General features: G+C 41.1%; 1 protein-coding gene across 4 annotated transcripts in view; it reads right to left on the bottom strand.

Moving 5' to 3' along the window:
- The window catches only part of LOC310943111 (mitogen-activated protein kinase kinase kinase kinase 4-like), a 47654-nt gene that overhangs the window by 9503 nt on the left and 20921 nt on the right, over window positions 1-17230 (bottom strand). The window contains exons 8-22 of one of the 4 annotated variants that reach the window (XM_083908625.1): window positions 16180-16234; window positions 15997-16075; window positions 13376-13551; window positions 13198-13270; window positions 11946-12156; window positions 11700-11861; window positions 11523-11609; window positions 8395-8547; window positions 7036-7362; window positions 6259-6359; window positions 5773-5912; window positions 4512-4615; window positions 2811-2989; window positions 2527-2656; window positions 1045-1401 (exon numbers count right to left, since the gene is read on the bottom strand). In XM_083908625.1, coding sequence (XP_083764751.1) covers window positions 1045-1401; window positions 2527-2656; window positions 2811-2989; window positions 4512-4615; window positions 5773-5912; window positions 6259-6359; window positions 7036-7362; window positions 8395-8547; window positions 11523-11609; window positions 11700-11861; window positions 11946-12156; window positions 13198-13270; window positions 13376-13551; window positions 15997-16075; window positions 16180-16234 — 2334 coding nt within the window. The remainder of the gene's footprint in view (window positions 1-1044; window positions 1402-2526; window positions 2657-2810; window positions 2990-4511; window positions 4616-5772; window positions 5913-6258; window positions 6360-7035; window positions 7363-8394; window positions 8548-11522; window positions 11610-11699; window positions 11862-11945; window positions 12157-13197; window positions 13271-13375; window positions 13552-15996; window positions 16076-16179; window positions 16235-17230) is intronic. The other 3 variants (XM_083908626.1, XM_083908627.1, XM_083908628.1) reach the window with 3 other exon arrangements.

Here is a 17230-nt window from a genome sequence, read left to right as displayed (position 1 = left end):
AAAAAACATGCTATTAATGCAAGAAAATTTACTTAAATTAGTTTTTTTTTTAAAGAAGAAAATGTGGTAATTTCACAAAAATGTGTAATTAACACCACAACAAAGGATTTAGTTCTATAAAAAATATGAAAATGCTATAATAATACAAAAACATGTCATTAATGTCATAAAAAATGGTTAATGTTTACGTAAAAATTGGGGAAAAAAAGGAATTGCAACAGTTTACTAAATTTACACAAAACACTGAGGAAAGATTTTTTTTACAAAAACAAATGACATCATTTAATATAAATAATTTTCCCCAGAAAATAAACTAATTTTTTTTGTCAAACATATTTACAAATTTCCAAAAATGCTATAACGTTAGCGTGAGGGGAAAAAATTGCAAAAATGTGTTATTGCGAAAAAGGACTTGTTACCAAAAAACTGTAGTAAATTTTTTTAAATATATTAAAATTTACCACACTCTTGTTTATTGCGAGTACTTTTTAAACGTTTTTATAACATTGTGTGTTAATAAAGTTATATTTGACTGTTTCTCGTACACATTTTAGTGATTTCTCTTCTACTTATTTTTCATGATCATGAACTCAAATTATTTGCAGCTGCTCTTTGACTAAACTAAATATTTTATTTTATTTTATTTTATTTTATTTTATGTATCTTTTAACTCTTGTACATCTACACTTTTACCTCCCAATTATTGCACAATAATTTCCCTCGGGATAAATAAAGCACCTTGAATCTTGAATCTTGAATCTTGAATTGAATATCATGTCCCACATGTCCACAAACACACGTCCATGTTCATGTCCACACACGCATCCATGTCCACACACACATGTCCATGACCACACACATGTCCATGTTCACACACACGTCCATGTCCACACACACGTCCATGTCCATGTCCACACACGTCCATGTCCATGTCCACACACGTCCATGTCCACACACACATCCACATATGTCCATGTCCACCGTCCAGTCCTCAGTGCTGGTCTCAGTGATGAGTGGGGGTTGGGGGGGGGGGGGGAGACCTACCTCTATGGCAGTGAGCTGGTCCAGAGGGTTCTGTGGGGACATGGCAGGACTGGCATGGCTAGATGATGATGGGAAGGATGTAGAGAAGGAGGAGAAGGAGGAGGAGGCGGAGAAGGAGGAGGAGGAGGAGGAGGGAGGGACGATGGTGGAGGAGGAAGGAGGGTGATGGCTCTGCTGGATAAGGTCTGGTAGGTGGTGAATGCGGCCGGCAAAGCCGTTTTTCTCTGGGAGCCCGTGGCTGGGGGGCGGGGTCTGGCCGAGGCCGTGACCAGAGCCGCTCATGGATGAGGAGGTGGTGGTGGAGGAGGAGGAGGAGGTGGAGGAGAGACTGACCAACCGCTTTATTTCAGCGGTGCTCTGGAAGCAAGAACAGGCAGATGTTTGAGCCGGAGTCACAGGAGGCTGTGGAGGCTGAGGAAGGTGCTGCTGCTGCTGCTGCTGCAGCTGACCGTGACTCTTACCTCGGAACTCGGAAGTCGCAAACGCAAACTTAGACTTTCAAGTTCCGAGTTCCGACTACAAATCTATTTTGGCCGATAGTCGACAGACTGCCGGCTTCTGATTGGTCAGAGAGTCGTCACTGAAGAGTCACGAACACGACGCAAGAATCAAAGCCAACAATGTCCAACTGAAGATTTAAGTTAAAAAAAGACTTAAATCATCCTAAAAATCTACTTAGAATTCCAAATTCTACTGAAAGCTCCAAAATCTACTTATATTCCAATATCTACTTAAAGATCCAAATTCAACTTAAAGTTCAAAAATCTGCTTAAAATTTAAAATGTATCTTAAAGTTCAAAAATCTACTTAAAATCTAAAATTCTACATAAAGTTCCAAATTATACTTTAATTACAAAATCTACTTATAATTCCAGATTCTATTTAGAATTTCAAAATCTACTTTAAGTTTCAAATTCTACTTATAATTACAAAATCTACTTATAATTCCAGATTCTATTTAAAATTTCAAAATCTACTTAAAGTTTCAAATTCTACATAATGTTTCAAATTCTATGTTAAGTTCCAAATTCTACTTTAAATTTCAAAATCTATTTAACGTTTCAAATTCTACTTATAATTACAAAATCTATTTAACGTTTCAAATTCTACTTATAATTCCAAATTCTACTTAAATTTTCAAAATCTACATGAAGTTCCAAAATTCTACTTTAAGTTCCAAAATCTCCTTTTTCAAAATCTACTCAAACTTCCTAAATCTACATAATCCCAAATTCTACTTAAAGTTCCAAAATCTACTTATAATTCCATATTCTACTAAATCTATCTCTGTATAATGAAAAGCGGCTCAACAGTCACTGTCACTGTTCTTTTTAATCCCAGCTGCTGAAAAAGTCACGACTTCTTCTTGGACACAACAGGAAAAAAACGTGATGCTAAACCCTCGTTAAACACAAATTAAACTACATGTAAAAAGTCAACAGTCGGTGACATTTGAAAGAAAACAATCATTTCCAAACATACCTGTCTGATGACCAGCGTGCCGTCTTTAGAGGGCGTCATGGCCGCCTCGCTCTCAGAGTCTTTGACCAGCATGGTCTTGGCCGACTCCGTCTCCCCGTTGCTCAGCCTCCTGCGGAAGCCATGGGGATATCTGACGTCCATAACCAGACCAGTGTTAAAAAAGCCATGCAGGAAAAAAGGCCGTGCAGCGCATTGATGGATCGACATCTGACATTAAAAAGCAACAACAACAACAACAGGAGCAGCAACAACAACGAGACGATGAGGAGAGAACGTGGACCTACCCAGCTCTGGAGTCCTCAGCTCCTGAGGTGGACTCCTCTCCGGCCTCCTGGTCCACCTCCTCGTCGTCCTCCTCGTCCGTGGTGCCCGAGTCCTCGCTGGAGGAGGAGTAGTCGGTGACTTTGTGAGGAGGTCGTACGTCGTCCACGGCGCGGAGCTCTTTAGCCAGAGCGGTCAGGTCCTGCAGAGAGTGTTGTGTTACAATTGTGTTCCGAGGAGCATTTAAAGTGTTGTTCCAGGTCTTCCTGAAGAGTGTTTGCATGAGGTACTGACTTACGACGCTGTGTGGACCCCAGTGCTGAGGAAAACATGGATCCTACCACATACCACACCAAACCCCATGGAGAAAAACAGCGATTTTAACGTCACAGCACACAGGAGTTCACAGGAGTTGTTGATCCACTGCTGCCTTCATCACTAAATTCAAATGTGTTATTTTGTCAATTCGGCTTTTGAAATCGTTCGTTCAGATTAACCCCAGTGACACAAAGTGACCACACGAGGCAGCAGTAGACCAGCAGCTCCTGTGTCCCTGTGAGCTAAAATCACTGATTTTCTCGATGGGGTTTGGTTGAAGAGAGTGAGACGTTTCTTTGGGGAAAAAAAAGTTCTAAAAATTTATTTTTTTTCCTCAAAATTTAATTTTTTTTCCTTAAAATTTATTTATTTTTCCTCAAAATTTATTTTTTTTTCCTCAAAATTTAATTTTTTTTTCTCAAAAGTAAATTTTTTTTCCTCAAAAATTAACTTTTTTTCCCCCTCAAAGTTAACTTTTTTTTTTCCCTCAAAATTTACAATTTTTTTCTCATAAATTTTCCCCGAAGATTTTATTAGTTTTTCTCAAAATGGTAATTTTTTTCTCAAAATAATTTTTTTCCACTCAAAATTATAATTTTTTTTCTTTTTAAAATTTGTATTTTTTTCTCAAGATCAAATTTTTTTTCTCAAAAAATTTTTTTTCCTCAAGATTAAAAACAAATATTTCAAATTTGTATTTTTTTTCTCAAATTTTTGATATATTTCTCAAAATTTCTTAGATTTCTCTAGGGGTTTGGTGCAGGACAGAAGTTGAGAGCTCTCCCACAGTGAAATAAAGCTGCTGAGGTTTGTTTTTTAGGTGAGCCTGGTGCTAAAAAAGCGCCAGTTCCTGATACAATCACTCTTAAAATGCTTGTTTTCTCACTAATATCGTCTTGTAAGGCCAGTGATGAGCATGACAAGAGGTCGGGACGCTTTCCCTCTCTTTGTTCAACAAAGCCACAGATTAAGCAGCGACAAAAGCCAGGTGAGACAAGTACAAGGGAACAGGAGGAGAGAGTTTACATTCAAATGTGTTCGCATTCAAATCCCGGCTCAGGAAGCAGGTGACGAGGGTTTGACCCTTCGTGTGCTCCGTGTGCGACAAGCAATAAAGTTGCACAGGCATTAAGAAAATAGCCAGCAGGAGGCGATAACACGTCACATTTGGGATTAACTTTCCATCATCAAGCGTATTAAGCAATGAGTGAGGCAATGGTGCAGGCATAGCAGAGGCGTGACTGTGTAATCTCTGTAACGAGGGCTTACCACATCGCCCTAAAGAGGGTTCCCCCCCCAACAACATCAGGTGGTTGAACAAAATGAGAAAACAAGAGAAACGCATCACGTTTCCACACTCGTGTACGATGTCATTGTAACGAGCAGCGACGCGGAAACAAGACGACAAGACTCACCGCCGGTCGAGTCGGCCTCGCCGCGTTCTTCTCGTCCTGCTTCTTGGGGACGTTTTCGGGTCGTTGGAGCGGAGATCCTTCAGATTTGGAGGAAGCTTTGAGAGGAGGAGGAGGAAGAGGAGGAAGTTAAGTTTTCAGAAAAACACCAACTATATGCACCGTCACTTCCTGGTTTTCAATAATCCAGCTTGACTACTTCCGATGAGCTGTCTGCCAATGATGCAGTAAGCTATTACAAAGGCTATTTCGTCGCACCGAGCACGTTAACGGCGTCGTGACGTCATGTTTACGTGACTCCCGATTGTTAAAATGAGTCTCTAAAGTAACGCTAAACTTTAAAAACAGACGCACACATACGCAGTACACAGGTACGCTAACGTTATTTGTAGCGCTGATCTTTTCCTTTAATAAACAGACCGCTACAGTTTGACTCTAGCCGCGCTAACGGTGCTAAAGGAGCTAACGCAGCTAACTGGTAAACGGTAACCGGACTCCGTTGCCGCAGCACGAAAACCCGACACCGTTAACGCATGACGACTGACCGGAAGAAGACGCATGTGACGTCATGTTTACGCGACTCCCCGATTGTTAAAATTAGTCTCTAAAGTTAACGCTAAACTTTAAAAACAGACGCACACATATGCAGTTACACAGGTACGCTAACGTTATTTATAGCTCTGATCTTTTCCTGTAATAAACAGACCGCTCTAGTTCCACTGTAAGCACGCTAACGGCGCTAATGGAGCTAGCTGGTAAACTGTGCCTGGACTCCGGTGCAGCGGCGCGTAAACATGACGTCAATCGCATCTTTTTCCGATCAGACGTCATGGAAACACGCCGTACGTTAAGTGGCTACTATTTAGCGACAAATTTAACAGCATTTGGGGTCATTGTGTTGGTTAAATGTCTTGTTGCAGGGAGATTGGGGGCACTCTCTACTCCCTCTACTGGCTGTTAGCAGAAAAGCAGCCTGGGTGAGACCCAGAGTCCTCAGAATCAGGAGGTTTCACAGTAGAAGAAGCAGAAAAAAAACCATTGTTGGACGGGTAACAACTACTAAAGTAAGTAAACATTTTAATCACTAATGTTCCTTTAAAATAGTCCAAATTTCCCCTTAACGACAACTGAGCGGAAGCAAATAAACTGGTTTATTTAAACTCCAGCAGACGTTAGTTGTCAGCTGTGACGACGTGATAATGATGCTGTTACAGTACAGTGAGTTATGTAATGTAAATGCAGGCGTGTACAGTACCAGGAGACTCACAGCGGGGCCTGAAGCGGTCCCCAGAACTGGCCTGAGAGCTGGAGTTGGACGAGCCGGAGGAGCTGCCACTGCCGGGCCGAGGCTGCAGCTTCTCCACGCGGTCCCACAGGGGGCGCTGCTCTACGTTACTGTCAACAAACATGGTTTTATTTCATTATTTACATCACATACATCTCTATTCGACTAACTACATTGTATTGTATATGTATGTATATGTGTGTATGTAAAGATATACATATACACATATATACAAACATATACATATATATATATATATGTGTATATACATATACACATACATATGTATAAAAAAAAGATTATAAAACACATCCAGAGTAGAATTTAAAAGCATTAAAATAAAGTGGAAAGAATTTTTGAAATGTGTCTAAAAATAAAGGTTTACAGCAGTTTAAAGGCTTAAAACAATGACAGTTATAATTGTTATTATATGGATTCTGAGTTCACTTCACTGACCTGCCAGCGTTCCTCTGGCCGCCCTGGTTACTGGGCTGCGATGGCAGAGGAGACTCACGACGAGACAGCACCGGAGACCTGGATGTTGTCCTCACCGGGACCTGAAGGAGACACATTCAGAGACACATTCAGAGACAACAGTCACATTTGTGTCATTTAAAGACTTCAAAACTGTACTTTTTGAAGGAATAGTTCAGAATAGTTCAGTGTATAACATCTCAACACTTTGCTTTCTGACTTTTTCCAACTGGATTTTAAACTTTTCACTCTCCTCACACCAAACCCCAAAGAGAAAATCGGCGATTTAACATCACAGCTCACAGGAGTTCACAGGAGTTGTTGATCCACTGATGCCTCCATCACTGAGTTCAAATGTGTTATTTCGTAAAAAATTCTGTGTTTTGTGAAATCCTTTGTTCAGATTAACCTCAGTGACACACAGTGACCACACGAGGCAGCAGTAGACCAGCAGCTCCCTGTGTTCTGTGACCTAAAATCGCTGATTTTCTCTATGGGGGTTTGGTGTGGGAGGGAGAGCAGTTTGCAAACTTCAGTTTCCAGATGGAAAAAATCTGTTTCATAAGAAAGAAAATGCATAAAAACTCATTCTTAAGACGTCTGACGTGGGTTTTTGGTCAGTAAGCCTTTGGTTAAGTAGCCAGTGATTGAACTGATTGAACATGAGTGACAAACAGATGAATGAGAGGAGGTGGAGGAGGGAGAAAGGAGTGGAGGATCGGGTGGGGGGGGGAAAGGAGGCCCTCGTCAGCTCCTTACCTTTGGAGGCACCTCCTCGCTGCCGCCGGCCTGGTGCTCGACTCTAGTCTGGGCCTGAGGGTGGTGGAGGGGAGGTTGGGGCTGGGGGTCAGTGCGTGCGGGCGATGGGTGGTGGTGGTGTTGGTGATGGTGGGGGTCCTGTGAACGCAGGTGCAGTTGTGCAAAGCTAGAGGCCACGCCGCCGCCGCCGCCGCCGCCGCCGACAGGCTCGCTGAAGGACTGCGAGCGAGCGACCACGGGCGGCGCAGGAGGAGGAGGAGGAGGAAGAGGAGGAGAGGGGGCGGCGCTGTTGCTGCTTTTTAGAGCAGCCAGGTGGGACCACTGCACCTTTTAGGGAGCGAGGGAGGGAGGAAGGGAGGAGGAGGAGGAGGAGGGAGGGAGGTGAAACAAGCAGACAACACAGTGAGACATGAGGGAAGATGTGTGCGGCTTTATGTACACTATCGTTCATAAGTTTGGGGTCACTTGGAAGGAAAAGCACTTTTTTTTTCAATTAGGTATAAGAAATTTTGAGAAATAAATACAAAATTTGAGGAAAAAATACAAATTTGAAAGATTTTGAGGCAAAAAATTACATTTTGAGGGAAAAAAAAGCATTTTTTTTTATTTTGAGGGGGGGAAATAATTTTTATTTTGACATTTTGAGATTTTTTTTTCATTTTTTGAGAAAAGAAATAAAAAATTTTGAGAAACATTTTTTAATTTTTGACGATTTTTGATGAAATTTGACTATTTTTTTTACATTTTTGAGAAAAATAAATGTTGAGAAAAAAAACATTTTGAGAAAAAAAAAAGGTGGAAAAAATATTTTTTTGAGAAAAAAAAAAATTCAAGCTTTGAGAATTTTTTTTAACATTTTTTAAAAAATGCTTTTAAAAAACTTTTTTTTAATAAAAATATTTTAATTTTTTTTTAATTTTTGGAATAAAAATCAATATTTCTAATCTTGTCAGTGTCTTGACTATATTTTCTATTCATTTTGCAACTCTTGATGAATAAAAGCCTGACTTTTAATGGAAAACTCAAATATAGGTGAGCCCAAACCTTTGAACAGTAGTGTACGTGTATCTAAATTTCTAGAATACACATGCAGACAAAGCACAGCACGACACAGAGGTGTGTTCAACCAGGAGTGACATAAGTCACAGTCTTAGGTCTATGATATCTGAGGAACAGATTTGTCAAAGTGAAAACTGAAGTTTGTAAATGTCTCGCTCTCTTCAACCAAAGAGAGAAAATCAGTGATTTTAGCTCACGGGGGACACAGGAGCTGCTGGTCTACTGCTGCCTCGTGTGGTCACTTTGTGTCACTGAGGTGAGAGAAAAGGGAGGGGAAAAAAGGAGGAGGGAGGAAGTTACCTGAGGCTCCATGGGTCGGTGCATGGCTGAGGCCTCGGAGGAGGAGGCGCCGTTGGAGAAGGGTTCAGAGGAGCGGGGAGGAAGAGGAGGCTGCTTGGGAGGAGGCGCAGTCTGAGGAGATCCCTGAATGTTCTTACGGTAACGCTCATCAGCCTGGGGTGAGAGGATCGGACAGGACAGAGGTTGGGATGAGCGTCAGGTGGACACACACACACACACACACACACACACTGTGTTGTTGTGTTTCCTGGTCGTCAGTGAAGATTAGGACGACAGTGACACATGCTGGAGGCAGCCGTACAGACACACAGGTAGAGAGGTGGAGATATCTGCTGACCACACTGCTCAGGCGTCCAAACACGGGTTAGTTTGAGCCTCTCAGACGTCCACATGCTAACGGCCCACACACACATTCACATGTAAACAACCACATTAGATCATTTTAACGCGTCAACCTCGGAGATGTGTGGTTTCTGTGACACACAGGTGGAATAATGGGAAAATAATATAGAAATATTATGGATAAATCCTGGGTGATATGGCTGATATATAATGTCTGGATGCACGAGAAACGGTTTGTAAGGAAATTACCGTTTTATTTTCTAACATGACAAAATTTTTGGTCGTTTTAGCGACACTACCGTTCAAAAGTTAGAAATGTCCTTATTTTTGAAGGAAAAGCACTTTTTTTCAATGAATACAACAGAAAAAAATTAAAATTTTCAGAATTTTTTTTTTTAAAGAAAATTATATTTTGAGAAAAAAAATGGAAACTTGAGAAAACAATATTAAATTTTGAGAAAAAAATAACATTTTGAGAAAAAAAAATCACATTTTAAGAAAAAAAAAAGAAATTTGAGAAAGCAACATTAAATTTTGAGGAAAAAAAAAATTTGAGAAATTTTTTTAAAAATTTTGAGGAAAAAAAATAAAAATTTTGAGGAAAAAAATAAACATTTCAGATTTTTTTTTTTTTTTGAGAAATGTCCTTTTGAAGGAAAATACACTCTATACATTGTTAATGTAGTAAACGACCCATGTCCAGTGTCTTAACCCTACATTGTGTTTGCTAACAACGTTAGAAGGCTATTGGATGATTAGAAAACCCTTGAAAACCCTTGTGCAATGACGTTAGCACAGCTGAAAACTGTTTTGCTGGTTCTTTGACGATTATTTCTAATCTTGTCAATGTCTTGACTATATTTTCTATTCATTTTGCAACTCTGAATGAATAAAAGTCTGACTTTTAATGGAAAACACAACAAATATAGGTGTACGGGCGACCCTAAACTTTTGAACGGTAGTGTATATATACACACTAAAGCGTTTTTGTATGAAACGATGAATCGCTCGCATTAACGTCAGGATATGTCTTTATAAAGTATTATTTCATTGGCCTGGTGTGACCTCTGAAGTCTTCTTTATTCTGCTCAGCACTCTTTGGTCCACTGTGGTTGCTCTAAAGCGCTTCACAAATAAAGACAGGGGGGGAAATTTGACATCATGCCTGACTGAGTTCTGTGCGAAGACAAAGCAAGAAGAAGCTGGAAAGAGCAGGCTGCAGAGTGGGAGGAGCCGGGGGTGGAGGTTCACCTCTCTGATAGGCTGAGGAGGAGGAGGAGGAGGAGGATGATTGACAGGCTCGACGGGCCTATCAGGCTCCGGACTCTCCGCCTGGAGCTCTTCAGAGTCAGTCGGGGTTTCCGTGTGAGAGGGGCAGGGGCTGGGGGGGCGCGTCGTCTCTACAGTGTCGGTCTTTAGCGGCTCGGCGTCGTCGTCTGAGACGCTCTGAAGCTCCTCTGCGGAGGAGTCGTGAGCTCCTCTGGCTACAGAGGCAGCGTCGTCGCCGCCGTCGTCGAGGACCGGAGCGAGCGGGGCTGTGGGCGTGGCTGGGGCTGTGGGCGTGGCTGTGTCGGGGGACGGAGGGGCGGAGCTCTGTGATGGAGGTTTGCTAGGCTCAGAGCGGGCTTTGCTCTTGTCGCCGGACGGCGGCGGCGGCGGCGGCTGCTGTTTGGACTCGTGCTGCAGCAGGCGTTTGTGGAGACGCTCGGCCTTACGCTGCTCCTCCAGCTCCCGCCACTTGAACTCCTAATGCAGAGTGTGTTCAGTGTGGAAAACTTCCTCTTTAAGACTTTAATTCTACTTCCTGTCCTTACCCTTCCCTTTTTAGAAGGAAAGGTGATGAAAGAAATGATGCACAGACGAAACACGACACAACGCAAGATTCACACATTCTTTGCGGTGATTTTAGGACAGATCTGAAATAATTGAGGGTATTTTTGAAGCCGACAGTCGCAAGAATAAAATCTTTACTCTTTACGAAGAAAACTAGAATGATCTATGAACTCATGAAGCGGCAGTTTCTGCGGTTAATGCTTTTATTTATCACAGAGCGGTTCTATGTTCTATGTTAATCTTAATATATAAGCCCAATCCTGGACTACACTGTAAATATTAAGCTCAAACTGTATATATTTGAGTTGCAGCATACTCCATATTCCACTTTTATCATAATAATAGTGGCTATATTTCAATTCTGTACACGCATACATGTAAAAATGCATGTTTTTTCCCCGTCTTTGCTGCTGTAACTCCATTAATGTCCTCTTTGTGGGACTAATAAAAGATTCTGTGGTCTTTTCTTACACTTTCATCACACTCGGTGTGAATAGAGACGGCGCGTTTAAACTCTTAAGATGGCGTAGACTTTAAATCCACCGTGATTGCGATCGATATTTCGCAGAAACCTGAGTATTTCTGATCCTTATAATGCTGCTGTGGACTAGAGTGCACAGTTATTATTCCAGAGCTGCAATGTCTTCAACTGCTGGATTAAACTTTGCCTTCCTCTTAATCCAGAGAGTCACCGTCAGTGTTTACGAGAGCCTGGAGGGGAAACAACCTGGCAACCCCGGAGTCTAAAGATAGCAAAACAGCTCTGAGTTAATCTAGTCTGAGTCCGTGATTTACCAAGACTTAAACACACACAACATCCGCTGTTCTGCTCGCTGTGAGCACGTTTCACCTCCACCGTTTCTCTGGATCTGCGGGGATCTGGTACGACATCTATCCACCATCTTACTTTTACTGCACAAGTGTGTGTGTGTGTGTGTGTGTGTGTGACTGACCAGCAGCATGGCTTGTTCCCGCAGCAGCTGCTCCTGCAGCATCTCCAGATGCCTCTGCTCCTCCTCCAGCTGACGTCGGATGTACTCCTGTCAGAGTCAAACCGACAGGAAAAGTCAGCGATTGTCGCAAACACCGCTCAGCGAGATGTAAATTCTTTGCGAATAAACCCGTCAAACCTGCTCGCGGTCGTTCCTCCTCTTCTCGTCTTCGGCGCGCCGCCGCTCCTCCTCTTCCTTCCGTCTGCGGTCCATCTCTTCGATTCGCCGCTTCTCCTCCTGCTCGCGGCGACGCTGCTCGCGCTCCTGTTGCCTCCTCATCTCGCGCTCGCGTCGTTGTTGCTGCGGCGACGACGGGAAATTAAAAAAGTCACACGGGGGAACGACAAAGAGTCCGGAAAATGAATAAATAAGCGATGCTAATACCTCTTCCAGTCGCCTCCTCTGCTCCTTCTGCTGCTCAATGCGTTTCTGCCTCTCGGCCAGCAGCTGGCGCTTGTACTCCTCCTGCTCGCGGAGCTGCTGCTCCTGGAGGAGCTGCTGGCGGCGCAGGGCCTCCGAGCGCTCCTTGTTCTCCTGCTGGAGGCGGATGAAGTCGCGGCGCAGCGTCGACTCGCCCGGCACGTTGACGATGGAGCTGGAAGAAGGAGGACAGACATATTAGAATTAGCGCTGGGCACGTTAACGGCGTCAACGTTAGCAACGTTAGCGGCGTCAGCGTTAACAACGTTAACGGAGTCAACGTTAGCAACCTTAGCGGCGTCAGCGTTAACAACGTTAACGGAGTCAACGTTAGCGCCGTCAGCGTTAACAACGTTAGCGCCGTCAGCGTTAACAACGTTAGCGGCGTCAGCATTAGCAACGTTAGCGGCGTCAGCGTTTACAACGTTAGCGGCGTCAACGTTAACACACATTAACCCATGACGTGTTTCCATGACGACTGACTGGAAAAAGACGCGCGTAACGTCATGTTTACAAGCCGCGGCACCGGCACAGTTTACCTGTTAGCTCCTATAGCGGCGTTAGCACGCCTACAGTGGAACTGGAGCGTTTTGTATATTAAACAAAAAGAGTAGCGCTACAAATAACCAGCGTACCTGGGTACTGTGTGTGTACAAGACGCACGTGACGTCATGTTTTTACGCGACTCCCCGATTGTTAAAACGAGTCTCTAAAGTAACGTTAAAGTTTAAAAACAGAGACGCACAGACGCAGTACACAGGTACGCTAACGTTATTTGTAGCGCTGCACTTTTCGTTTTAATAAACAGACCGCTCCAGTTGGACTGTAGGCATGCTAACGGCGCTAAAGGAGCTAACGCACTTAGCTGGTAAACTGTGCTTGGACCGGACGATGCCGCGGCGCGCAAAACATGATGCCGCTAACCGCCGTTAACGTCGTTAGCGTGCCCAGTACTACTCTTATTAAACATCCCATAGTTCCAATTAACACTGTTTTTTGGTGTGTATCTGCACCATTAGCTCGTTTATGTAGTCCTTAAGTTTGGAAGCAGCTAACTGGTAAACGGCGCCTGGACTCCGGTGCCGCGGCACGTAAACATGACGTCACGCGCGTCTTTTCCCGGTCAGTCGTCATGGAAACGCACCATGCGTTAACGTTGACGCCGCTAACGGCTAACCGGAGACGACAGTAAAGCGCTATAACAGCCGGATCATACCTGGGTTCTCCCTCCTGCTCTGGAGGCTCGTCCTCCTCCTCCTCGCTGCCGCTGTACTCGTACTCGGTCTCATCTGTAAGTGGGGAAACACACAAAGACGTCGTGCTCAGATCGAGTCACCACAGACGTGACAGACATGAAGACAGAGAGTGATACAGAGAGTGAGACGCCCCCTCACCTTTCTCCCCCCTCTTCTTCTTGGTACGGTCGATGTGGTCTTTGAGCTGGATGCGGACCTGCCTCTCGTTGGGCTGGTCGCGGATGAAGGGATGCTTCAGGAGCTGCTCTGTGGGCGGACGCTGCGTGTAGTTCTTCACCAGACAGCCCTCGATGAAGCTGAAGAACTTCTTAGACCTGTGAGGGGGTCGTAAGGTTTAGGAGAGTGGATTATGACAGTGAAACCTTGAAGGAAAGGCATTTATTTTTCAATGATATTAACAAATTTTGAGAAAGAAAATAAACTTTTGAGAAAGAAACTTTTTTGAGAAAAAAAATGTGAGAAAGTTTTTTTTAGGGAAAATTTTTTTGAGATAAAAAAAAAACATTTTGAGAGAGAATTATTAAAAATGTTGAGAGAAGAAATTACAATTTTGAGCTGAAAAAATTTAATTTTGAGAGAAAAAAATTTTGATTTTGAGAGGAAAAAAAATGGAGAAAAAAAATAACATTTCGAGCTAGAATTAAAATTGTTGAGAAGAAATTAAAAATTTGAGACGAAAAATTAAGATTCTGAGGGAAATAAATGTAAATTTTGAGAAAAAAAAATTTAATTTTGAGAGAAAAAATTTAATTTTGAGAAAAAAAAAAATAATTTTGAGAGGAAAAAAAATTGAGAAAAAAAAATCTGAGAAAAAAATTTTGTTTGTTTTTTTAATGAGAAAATTAAGATTTTGAGAAATGTCCTTACTTTTGAAGGAAAGGCACTTTTTGAATAGAATATAAGAATATAAAGAATATAAGAATATAACATTAAATTAAACAGTAATACACTCATTACATTACCACGTTAATGTGGTAAAAACATCTGGTTTTTAATGGAATATGTACATAGGTTTTGGAATTCTGAGTTCTGAGTCGTATTTTAAAATAGCGTATTCCGTGTATGAAAAGTGATTTCTTGCACCAGGATATCGCTGCATGCAGTCGACACAATCTGTGTCCAGGGTCACGTCGACTTACGGAAAAGGAATTTAATATTAAAGAAGCCAAAATATCATGTTTCATGAAGACAACGAGACCTTTTCATCCAGCAAAATCCAATTACTTCATCTTCAAGACCAAATGTGAAAGGATTCCCTCTTGATATCATGTTCACGAGAAAGCGATGGATGAATAGAACCCAGAAATATAACAAATTATCCAAAATTAGTTTTTGTAAAGAAAGTATTTAAGATTTTAAATTGAGATCAAACTCCAAAAAAAGGAAGATGATTTGTAATGACAGATAAGGTTTTGTGTGTGTGGTCCCATCACTGAGAACCAACATATTTAATAAACACGTCTCACTGTTTCACAGCCTCTCCCCGCTGGAAACTGTGAGAAAGCAATACAAATTCCAAAAGACGCTCACTCCCCCACACCAAACCCCACAGAGAAAATCAGTGATTTTAACATCACAGAGACACAGGAGTTCACAGGAGTTGTTGATCCACTGCTGCCTCCATCACTATGTTCTAATGTCTTATGTTTTTGAAATATTTCATTTTAGACTTAACTCAGTGACACAAAGTGACCACACGAGGCAGCAGTAGACCAGCAGCTCCTGTGTCCCTGTGAGCTAAAATCACTGGTTTTCTCTATGGGCTTTGGTGTGGGAGAGTGAGTGGTTTACAAACTTCAGTTTCCTGTTGTTAAAGTCTGTTTAACAGTGAAGATAAAGACGTGAACAGGTTCTTAAGATAAAAGTTGATGTAGATTTGCTGATTAGATCTGATTTTTTTTTTTAAATCAGAATTTAATAATAAAAGGCTCACCAAATAAAATCCTCTTTAATAAAATGTCTCACTGTTTCACAGCCTCTCCTGACTGGAAACTGGAAGTTGTGTTGGCTTTCTCACAAACGCTCACTCTCCCACACCAAACTCCATAGAGAAAATCAGCAATTTAACCTCACATCACACAGAAGTCGTTGATCCACTGCTGCCTCCATCACTAACTAGTCAAACGTCTTCAAATGTCTTATTCTTTTTGAATTCGGCATTTTAAATATTTTATTTAGACTTAAATCAGTGACACAAAGTGACCACACGAGGCAGCAGTAGACCAGCAGCTCCTGTGTCACTGGTTTTCTCTATGGGCTTTGGTGTGGGAGAGTGAACTTCAGTTTCCTGTTGTCAAAGTCTGTCTAACAGTGAAGATAAAGACGTGAACATGTTCTTAAGATATCATAGACTTAAAGCCGATGATTTTCTGATCTGATTTTTTGAGCGTTTTACTCGTCGATTTTTGTTACGTGGCTAAAAATCAGTTTTCCCCCGGGTCCCTGCTGAAGCCACTAAAGTTTGTGTCTGATAACATTAAAGCACTATCCCTTTAAGGTTCTGATTGTGCGTTCAGAGCAGCACTGCGGCGTCTGCCAGGAGAATCATCTCCATCTGCCAGAGCAGGTGCAGCACAGATGTGCAGTTTGGCAGCGGAGCTCAAAGACAAGAGTCAGGATTCAAACTACTGGTCCGAGATCAGAGATAAAGTCAAAACATGGAAGCAGGAAAAGCTGTACATGAAAAAATAATGGATTAACTTGATGTGTAACGATGAAAAGGAAGATGGTAAAGGACAGAAACCTTCAGCGTAACTCACCATTTTTTAGATTTAAGGCGAGGAGGAGGGTTTCTTGGAATGAGGAAGAGCGCACGCATAGGGTGCATGTCACAAAGTGCTGAAAAAGACGACACACACATACACACACACATCTGTAAATATCTACACCATCAAGACCGGAACATGAATAGAAATAATCATTAAAAAAAGAAAGGCACTCACGTGGCGCTCCTTCAGCCATTTCTATAGCTGTGATACCACATGACCACAGATCACTCTGCAACATGAGATCAAACATCAGACAAGCACAACCAAGGTGACGCTATTTTGGCTCTTCACATACACACTAGGCATATACAGTGTATACATATATACAACTGGCAGCACGTACACTACCGTTCAAAAGTTTGGGCTCACTTAGAAATGTCCTTATTTTTTGAAGGAAAGGCATTTATTTTTCAACAAACACATTTTGAGAAAGAAAGAAAAATTTTGAGAGAAAAAAATTAAATGTCGAGAGAAAACAAACGTTTTGACAAAGAAATAAAAATTTAGAGAGAAAAAAAATGTAACTTTGAGAAAGAAAATGTAAAATTTGAGAGAAAAATTTTTCTTGAGAAAAAAAATATTTTTGATATAAAAAAATAACATTTTGACATAAAAAAACAAAAAAATTGAGATTTGTTTATAAATTTTGAGAAAAAAATTTTTTTTATAGAAAAACATACAATTTTGATAGAAAATTTTGAGATTTGTTTTTCAATTTTGAGAGAAAAAAAACCATTTTGATAGAAAAAAATTAAAATTTGATAGAATTTTTTTTTTGAGATTTTCTTTACAATTTTGAGAAAAAAAATAAAACTTTGAGAGAAAAAAATAAAAATTTTGATAGAAAAAGAAATGTGAGATTTTTTTTTACAATTTTGAGAAAAAAATTTAATTTTGAGAAATGTCCTTACTTTTGAATTAAGGACATATATATATATATATATATATATATATATATATATATATAAAGATATATATATATTCATATTTTTATATTATTATTTCATATAATTTTATCCATTCATTTTGTAACTCTTTTGATGAATAAAAGTGGGACCTTTTATGGAAAACTCAACAAAGAAATGGTATACGTGAGCCCAAACGTTCGAACGGTGGTGTATACCAGGAAAAATGTCAGATAACGATTAGATAAAGAGACATAAGACATTTTCACATCACAGGTAGATACAGGTGCAAAATATATAAATATACAAAAATCATGTTG

This window comes from Microchirus variegatus (genome assembly GCF_963457635.1).
Source record: "Microchirus variegatus genome assembly, chromosome: 22".
Classification (NCBI taxonomy): domain Eukaryota; kingdom Metazoa; phylum Chordata; class Actinopteri; order Pleuronectiformes; family Soleidae; genus Microchirus; species Microchirus variegatus.
This window is presented reverse-complemented; position numbering and strand designations above follow the sequence as displayed.